The sequence below is a fragment of the Barbus barbus genome (genome assembly GCF_936440315.1).
Source record: "Barbus barbus genome assembly, chromosome: 21".
Classification (NCBI taxonomy): domain Eukaryota; kingdom Metazoa; phylum Chordata; class Actinopteri; order Cypriniformes; family Cyprinidae; genus Barbus; species Barbus barbus.
In genome coordinates this window covers 30939292-30949291 of record NC_136749.1, presented here as the reverse complement: position 1 = coordinate 30949291, position 10000 = coordinate 30939292, and the positions used below count along the sequence as shown (strand labels likewise).

The 10000-nt window shown below is 36.0% G+C and overlaps 1 protein-coding gene across 1 annotated transcript in view; it reads left to right on the top strand.

Moving 5' to 3' along the window:
• The window catches only part of LOC306887713 (CREB-regulated transcription coactivator 2-like), a 40104-nt gene that overhangs the window by 18669 nt on the left and 11435 nt on the right, over positions 1–10000 (top strand). The window contains exons 5-9 of the mRNA XM_079445685.1: positions 884–955; positions 1989–2074; positions 2173–2252; positions 2405–2454; positions 8743–8975. Coding sequence (XP_079301811.1) covers positions 884–955; positions 1989–2074; positions 2173–2252; positions 2405–2454; positions 8743–8975 — 521 coding nt within the window. The remainder of the gene's footprint in view (positions 1–883; positions 956–1988; positions 2075–2172; positions 2253–2404; positions 2455–8742; positions 8976–10000) is intronic.

Here is a 10000-nt window from a genome sequence, read left to right as displayed (position 1 = left end):
TACTTGACAATACGTCACGACTTTACTTTACTTAATTGTTGAATAAATGTCATTATTTTTCTTTTCTTTGCGTACAAAAAGTATTCTCGTAGCTTCAAAAAAGTCAAGATTGAACCACTGATGGCAGATGGACTATTTTGTTGAAGTTTTTTTATACTTTTCTGGACCTTGACAGTGCAATTTACTGTGCAGTCAATGGGACAGTATGTACCCGTGTGTGTGTGTGTGTGTGTGTGTGTGTGTGTGTGTGTGTGTGTGTGTGTGTGTGTGTGTGTGTGTGTGTGTGTGTGTGTGTGTGTGTGTGTGTGTGTGTGTGTGTGTGTGTGTGTGTGTGTGTGTGTGTGTGTGTGTGTGTGTGTGTGTGTGTGTGTGTGTGTGTGTGTGTGTGTGTGTGTGTGTGTGTGTGGCTTACCTGTAGCTCAAATAGTAGAACATGGCGCTAGCAACGCCAAGGTCATGGGTTCAATTCCCAGGGAAAGCGAGAGCAGGTAAAATGTAAAAACTGTAACTTAAAGGCAATGTGAGTCGCTTTGGATAAAAGCGTCCGCTAAATGTGTGTGTGTATCAGCTCTATAACCGCTCTCTCCTGCATCATCTGCTGTTCCTCTCTTTCTGGTGTGTTTGAGGACTCTTGTTCTGGAGATTCTCTCTTTGCTTCCGTTCCTCATCTCTTTGCTCTCTGATTCTGATCTTCTGGACCGAACGGAGCAGATTTCAGCAGACATGTATGATGATGATCAGAAACACACACACACACACAGGCTGCTCTTCCTGCTCTGAATCTGTCCTTCGCTCCTCTGGTTCTTTGGCAAAGCTGCTCGTCTCTTGAGTTTGCTCTTCTTCACTTCTGGAAGTAACAGAGGTTTCTCTGTCGATCATGAAGGAACTGGAACAGTAACTTTGCGATGGACAAGAGCCAGATATTCCAGCAGCTGCCGACCACAGCGCTCAACAGGTGATCAGAAAACACTGCACTTCTTCAGAGGATCATTCTTCTGCTGATCACTTTTGAACACAATTATTTATTTTTTGTAGAAAATTAGATTTTGATGGTTTAAATTTTTTCAATTATTTATTTTAAATGAAATATAATATTTCATTTGTAGTTTGTGTGGCATTTATTTTTATTTATTCTAAAATTATTTATTCAAATTAATTTTACATTTTTATGGTTTAATTAGTTTTTAGGGTTGGGTTTTTTATTATTTTTTTAAATAGTGTTTTATTTTGATGTTTAGGTTATTGATCTTTAATTTATTAATCTGATTTATTTTAATGCCTTTTTATTTTGATGTTTTTATTTTATTTATTTTAATTGTAACATTGATTTAATTAATTTTTAGTACATGTATTTTTTTTATTTTATTAACATTTTAATGATTTACCTAATTTGTAGTATGTGCTTTATTTTGTGTGTGATTTTATTATTTCTTGCAAAATTATTTATATATTTTTAATGGTTTTTAGGGTTGGGTTGGGATTTTTTATTTGAAATAAATGTTTAAATACTTTTAAATTTTAAATAGTTTTATTTTTAATGATTTACCTCATTTGTAGCAAGTGCTTTATTTTGTGTTATTTATTTTTATTTATTGTAAAATTAATTATTTTAATTTTACATTTTTATGGTTTAATTACTTTTTAGGGTTGGGTTTAAAAAAATATATAATTGTTTTAGAAGTGTTTTATTTTGTTTATGAAGTTGTTAATTTTGATTTGACATATTTGACTTCTTTTTAGATGACCTTTTTAATAAGTTATTTTATTTTTACATTTTATGATTTTATTAACTGACTACGTTCATCAGATCTCAAAGCCTATTTTGGGACAGATGATCCGACTCTCTCTCGGTCAGAAACTGATTTTTGTGAAGGGTTCTTGAGCGTCTGATGTGGACGGTCTGTAGGCTGGTCCTGTTCTTCAGTAAATCACATGTCTCTGAGCGTGTCTCGTATGTTATATGTATGTGTGTGTGTGTGTGTCTGCAGGACTAACTCTGACTCGGCGCTGCACGCGAGTGTAATGAATCCTCCGGCTGGAGATCCATTCTCCACAGGACTCCGCCGACCGGCCGGTCAGTGACACTCACGTGTGTGTGTGTGTGTGTGTGTGTGAGACGCTCGTTAGATGTGTGTTTGAGTCTCTACTGACGAGTCTCTGTTCCTTCTGCAGTCTTCTCCTATCCTGCTCCTCCAATCGAGGAGAACAGTCCTGACGACGGACGCCTCCTCAAACCTTGGGACCCCAGAAAGGTGCGAACGCAGCTCGTGTGTGTGTGTGATTAAAATATCATCACAGAGACAGTGAAAGGTCCCTGACAGGGTTTAATCAGCACACTGAATGATGTCCTGATGAAACTCAGTGTATAGATCAGCTCACAGTGTGTTTCTTCTCTTCTCTTCAGCTGTCGCTGCTCTCTTCACGACCAAAGTCCTGTGAGGTGCCTGGAATCACGTGAGTCTGACCGGCCAATCACACGCCTGCTCACACCATCAGTCAATCATTCACATCATCTGTGTGTGTGTGTGCTGCTATCTATTACTCAGACTAAACTCAGTACTGCTGATGAAGCCGAATGAAAGTGATTGGCTGAAAAAGAAAATTGTGGGCCAAAGACCAAAAATGAAAACCAAAAATGATCACTTATAAAACTTATATACTTATATAATTATTTAATTATCTGTTATATATAAAATAAGACATGATTATTATTGTTTGCACATATATATATGTATGTATGTGTATATATAGATGTTGTTTACATGTGTGTTATGATCAGTCCAATGGTTCTGGTCAAGTTTTTCAGTCCACAGTATTGCTTTAAAGCATGTTTAGAGATTTCAGTGCATCTCTGCTCAGCACTAATTCACTGTGATAAATTACACATGCACACACACACACACACACGCTTGGTTAAAGTGGTTTATTGGCTGGCTGTATTTCTTGGGTTTTTTATTCTGGTTTTCTGCTGCAGTGCTGTTAGTTGTTTTTGTATTGAAACTGTGTGGTGATGATATTATCTCTGTCCGCTGAAGATGCTGGTTCCTGTTTTAATGTTTTAGTCTCTTTGTGTTTGTCTGCTGTATGTCCTCGTCTGTTTTAGGCCTGCGATGATAAATGGCTGCAGAATGGATTCTGAGATCTTCTGAATGCATGGCGATTCTCTCTGGACTGGATTCTGAGCTTATATTTTAACAGCAGGTGGCGCTCTACTCTAGTGTTTATCCACACACTCAAATGCTGATGAAGAAGAGCGCTGAAGAGCACTGAGTCTGTAATCTCACCTCGGCTCAGAATGCTTTTATGACGTCAGATTAATGTAAACACAGTCCACTGTGAACACTCTTGTAATTCACTTCAACCTTGTCCAATCTTATGAATGATTATTTTAGGTTCAAGTGTGTAAGGATTTGGAAACGAGCAGAGCTCGGCTGTTTCTGAAGCATGCAGCGCCACCTGCTGTTCAGAACTAAGCTCAGAATCCACTCCAGAAACAATCACCATGCATTCGGAAAATCTCAGAATCATTTCTCCATTCGCCATGCATCGATTTATTTTCCCAGCACTAGTCTTTCTACTATTAAACATCTCCGTTCTTCATTTTCAGTAGATTATTAATAAATGTAATACCACTGTTGGTAGGGATGGGACGATACACCTATTATTATTATTTAGTCATTTAGCAGACACTTTAATTCAAAAAGACTTACAAATGAGGACAACAGAAGCAATCAATTGTAGTATTAAAACAACTAAAAACAGCAAACGGATCCAAAACTAAAAGCTAAAACTATAAATACTACCTATACACATTTAAAAAAAATTAAATAAAAATGACAAATGAAGAACAAAAAAAAAAAGCTAAAAACAATTCAAAATATTAAAGAACAAAAGGTATAAGAGTATAATAATGTTTCTAACATAACACTAAGACAAACACCAAAAAACTATATATATATGTACAACACACACACCTACATACACATATATATACATATATACACACATTTATAATTCAATATATATATATCATTTAATTTCCATTTAGTTTGTTGAAGTATTATAATAACTCAAATTAAATAAAACTAAAACTTAAAAGACCTATACAGACATAAATTCAGACATAATTTAACTAAAATTAAAATAGATGAATACAAATCAAACGACATTATCAGTAATCCTAAGAAATAACACTGCCACACTCGCATGCTAAAAACAACTTAATTACACATAGTAAGAAATGGTTATAAAAACAGAAACAGGAGTGAAAAAGTAGTAGTAAAGACGATAAATAAAAAGCAATGCTTCTATCCCTTGCCTATGTCCCAGCCCGGTGGAGTCACACGGTAGAGTCGATGGTCTTCACACGGTCACTATAATAAAAACACACATCTTAGCAGTCACTATTCCCATTAAATATGACCATTTATTGTGATTTTTGTATGGGTCAATTAAAGATTAGACAATGTAAAATAGTTGATTATACCCTTAAAGGAGACTGTATATGAGTCATATTCACAGAAGAAATGCATCACATCTTTCTGGAGCAAACACATACACAATATATATTTAAAGTACCAAAACCCTGAACTTGCAAATGAATATGGTCAACAAAATGAGTAGAAAAAATACTTTCTGCAATAAAATACAGTGCTATGTTAGTTTGCATACCAGTCGTGTTTAATCATGTTTTCCCAGCTGTCTGTAATTTTATCTTCTGGAATCTAATTTTCTGGAAGAGGTTTGATCCTCTGCCTCCGTCATGGTTTTGCTTTCTCTCGCCGACTTTAATCTTATATGACATCATCTAATGCAGCGGCACTGCAGAACAGTCACTGCGTGACACCAAAGCACCGCGAGAGCTACAGAGAACAGACGCTCGCTCCACTGATCGAGATATAATGACTTCCAATCTCTCTCGCGGTGCTTTGGTGTCAGACGCTGATTCAAATCCAACACACATCTATACATTTCACCCTCTGCTGGAATTACAAAGCAAGGTTATTATAGTTTAGAATTTTTAAATTAGGTTTATTTTAATATCCTTTTCAAATTGGCTAAGAAATTCAGTTTAGTTTTTTAGTTTCATTAATATTTTTGTTAGTTTTGGTTTAGTTTTTATTTTGTGAACACGTTTTTATATAGTTTAGTTTCAGTTTTAATGAAAGTTTAGCAGAATCAACAGATCACTTCCAGAGCGAAGGCCAAAGAAAGACTTGAGTGAGGCAAACGTTTAGAGACTAAATGAACCCGTGCTGAGATTGAGAGACGGTAGAAGTATACACATATACACCAAAGGAAGTAAGCCTTTTTACTACATAATCTACACAAGTTGCACTTAATGTCATATCTAATGGTGTGCTGAGATATTTAATATGAAAATAAACGTAGCCTAATTTGGTTATATGTATTTTTTTCTTATTTAATCATAATCATCCGCGCATAAATAATAACTGGGACTAATGAAAGTCAATGATAACGGCAATCGTAGGCCTATTTAAAGGCTCACATTTGAATGTTATTTTCTTTATTTATGAATAATTATAAGCGTGTGTATGATGTGATTTAGCCTATGCATATTTATTTGTTCTTCAAAGCACCAACTTGCCTAATGTTGGTTTGATTGCTTGTGTTACATGAGAAAAGAAATAAGTTTGCCTTCCTGATGTAGATTAATGCGGGTCCGGTTCGGGTCGTGACTCTGTCAAACGGTTCTGGTCTGGTAGGCTACAGAGATAAATATATAGTGCTGCTGTCTGATAACGGCTCGGTGTTCTGTAAAGTACTGCTGGTGCTCGTTTACCAAACTCTGCTTTAAGCCGCTTTGCGTCAGAGATGCGCCATCTACAGGTATTTCTGTAGATGGCGTAATGATTACGAAAACGATTATTTATTTTTGTTAATTATTATTTTATTTCAGTTAGTTTTTCAATAAATGTTGTTAGTTTCGTTTTTGTTTTTCAAATATTTTGACATTTTTATTTTATTTGAGTTTACGAAATAGTTTTTTTCATCAGTCGTTTTCGTCTGTTTTAGTTTTCGGTAGTTTTTATTTTTAGGTTTCTGTAATACCCCTTTCCTGTCTGCAACAGCGGACTTAGTGATTTGGGGGCCCTAAGAAAATTCCAGGTACGGGGCCCCAACACAATAACTATATCAGGGTTCCCACGGGTCATGGAACTTCTGGAATATCATGGAATTTTAAAAGGTCTGTTCCAGAAAGTCAGGGAGTTGTATATTATTTTTGTCCAAGTCATGGAATATCAGGGATTTTTGTTCGTCAACTCTATTCAGTAGCTACTCTGACACACATGAGCCCTGAATTGAGTTTTTCTCAGCGTCTTTCTTGCGCCTGAATGGGCAAATATATACAACGTATGAAAATACCCGTCTTGGCAAGTAACTTTGTACCTTTAATAATCTATATTTAATTTTTACAGTAGAGTACGTGCACCCGGTCGACCGGCCGTTTTTTGTTTTATTTCAGAGCATCTTCTGTCTCGGGCTTGCACCCAAACTGCACTGCAATCATTTTCCCAAATGCCACTTGTGTGGAAATATTACGTTATTATTATAATTAGTCTGTAAACGGCCCTTAACAGAGACCAGAGACGCTACAGACGGACAGAAAGAGGAGAAAAAAACATAGCAGGCAGAGCATGATGCACAAAATACAGGAATCCTAATGATTGAATTTTATATGAATGTGTTTCTGAGGGGAACCGGCTGTTTTCAGAAAACTTTACATGCCTTTTCTTTTCATCTTGCTTCTGTATAATGCATTTCAATGAGTGTTAATAAGCACAGTGCTGCTGGTTTACAGTGGTAACCAAGGAAACGCTGTATCTCTGTTCCATGAGCGCCACCTGCTGTCAGAGAGAGGAAGTGCGTCTCATTCAGCCCGTCTGTGTTTGTTTCGTTCACAACGCTAAAGTCACACCATTCTGTTTTTACTTCAGATTTTGAAATTATGCAGTCTAATATAAATCAAACACTTATAAACTTTTATAAGTAATTATTCAGTTTCTGTACCTGAACACCTACAAACATAAAAACTTAAGCAAAATTGTATTTCTATCTTTGGGATATATATTTAATTGTGCTATTACTTGCAATTTGTTCTTAGTTACTGGCTGTCACTTATATTTAATAATGTTTGAACTTTATATTAATTAGGCTAGTGTTTTTTTTGCTGTGGTATTAAAATTGAAATCGAGAATTGTAAAATTCTATTGGCATCTAAAATATTGGTATCATATATATATATAATATTTATTTATGATTTATTTATTTATATATTTACAGATAAAACTAAATTGATAACAGCAACTATTTTATTTATTTTTTTGGTGGTAAGGCTGGTGAAAATATTAACAGGGCAAGTATTTTTTCAGTGCCATTTTATTCCCTTCCCGCTCATCAGCTGTCAATCACTTCAGTCAACTGCAGTCACCAGGCTGGAGCGGTTAACCAAGGCCAATATGCCAGAATTTTTATTTTTTTATTTTTAATGAGCTTTTGCTACAAAATGACCACTTCAAAGACTGAGTTAAAAAAAAATAAAGTATAAAAAATATCAACGTGTATTTAACGGGTAAAAGCAAAAAAAGTGCTCAGCATAACAGCGGCCTGTTTTTCCATTCAGTATAGGTCGTGGAAATTCAGCTGTTTAGTCGGTGGAAGTCAGGGAATTAGACATTTGGCTTCGAGTGGGAACCCTGTATATGCTTTTTTATGCCTAACCCTTATTTTGCTCGCTAGCTCTCTCTCATTATAACTATTATTTATTATAAATATTACCCCTTCACAACTTGAGTAGCCTAAATAATTAGTCAACCTGATGCTGTTCTAAAGACATATTAAGCTACCTTATTTTTTTCAGATCACAAAAGACATATAATAAAATGCTTGCACTTGTACATTTAATGAATTGTAAACTTCTCCAATCTTTTTACAAAAAGGATTCAAATGTCATAAAAATGATCCCATGCAGCTCGTTCTGTATTCCAAGTGTTCTTAAGGCATACGATAGGGTTTGCCGAGAAACAAATCGAAAATGTAATCTATTAAGTGAAAATCTCCAGTCATTGCATTCGTGCATTTATATGCGTTTTAGTTTATAGTTCATTTGCATTTAAGCGGCCGCTTACCTCGCCTATTGGTTAAGTCCTCCCCTGCCTATCTGTAGTTAAGATAAGATAACACACTTAGGAGATGCTGTTCTGTAATAGCTTTTGTTCTATATGTGACCCTGCAGCACAAAAGCAGTCATGAGTAGCACAGGTATATTTGTAGCAATAGACAACAATGCATTGTATGGATCAAAATTATACATTTCTCTATTATGACAAAAATCATTAGGATATTAAGATCATATTCCATGAAGATACTTTGTAAATTTCCTACCATAAATATATCAAAACTTCATTTTTGATTAGTAATATGCATTGCTAAGAACTTCATTTGAACAACTTTAAAGGAGATTTTCTCAATATTTAGATTTTTTTGCTCCCTCAGATTCCAGATTTTCTAATATTGTCCTAACAAACCATACATCAACGGAAAGATTATTTATTCAGCTTTCAGATGATGTATAAATATCAATTTCGAAAAATGTACCCTTATGACTGGTTTTGTGCTCCAGGGTCACATATGTGGTCCTAACTCAAATTACTATGGTTACCGAACAGATAAAATAAGATTCTTCAGTATCTGACCAGTCACTCCTGTGTTTGTGTTCAGTGTGTTTCCGTCTCCGGACCAGCAGGGCGGCGCTTCTCACGGCCCGATGGTGTTGAATACGGGCGGATCTCTGCCGGATCTGTCCAGCCTGCACTTCCCGTCTCCGCTGCCGACCCCGCTGGACCCGGATGAGCCGGGATACCTGTCTCTGAGCGGCGGCGGCAGCACGGGGAACCTGACCTGTACTCTCACGCAGCTCGGCATCCACAGCCCCAGCGCCTTCCACTCCACAGGTGTGCCTCCGCAAACCCTCCTACACTTACTCTACTGAAACATTCACACTCGGAGTTCATGCTTTATAGTAGAACTGCACGATGTATATATATATATTTTAGGGGTGTAACAATACACGTATTTGTATCAAACTGTTTGGTATGAAGCTTTCGGTTCGGTACGCATTACAAATCGAACGATTCCTTGGACTGCTATTACAGCATATTATCCTATTAGGTAAGATTAGTGTGTTTAGAATGATCACAAAATTCAAGATATGGGGACAGCAAATGTATATATTTACATGATTTCATATACAGGTGCTGGTCATAAAATTAGAATATCATGAAAAAGTTGATTTATTTCAGTAATACCATTCAAAAAGTGAAACTTGTATATTAGACTCATTCATTACACACAGACTGATATATTTCAAATGTTTATTTCCTTTAATTTTGATGATTATAACTGACAACTAATGAAAGTCCCAAATTCAGTATCTCAGAAAATTAGAATATTGTGAAAATGTTCAATATTGAAGACCCCTGGTGCTACACTCTAATCAGCTAATGAACTCAAAACACCTGCAGAAGCCTTTAAATGGTCTCTCAGGCTACGTCCACACCAAGCCAGATCTCTCCCTATCCGATGGTTTTTTTTTGCCTCAAATTCCGTAAACACGGAGTCTTCTCAGGAAATATCTGCGTCCACACGGAATCACTGAAACCGACTGAAAATGATGTAGTACACATGCCAGACCAATATGTGGCGCTGTAATTCTGATAAATCAGATAAATCAGCTACCTGTCAACAGACTACATCAGCTGGAATACTTGGTTTTGTTTTATATGCTGATAAGAAGACACACCAGAAGATGGGTCAAGTATAGCTCCATCACTGTTCAAAGTAAAAAAAAAAAAAGTTTTAATATATAAAAAATGGTAAAAATCAAGGAAATTTTTTTTTGCTGTATCGAAAATGTACAGAACCGTGACACCACTGTATCGTTCGCACCGAAATGTGAATTTTGTGAACTGTCACACCC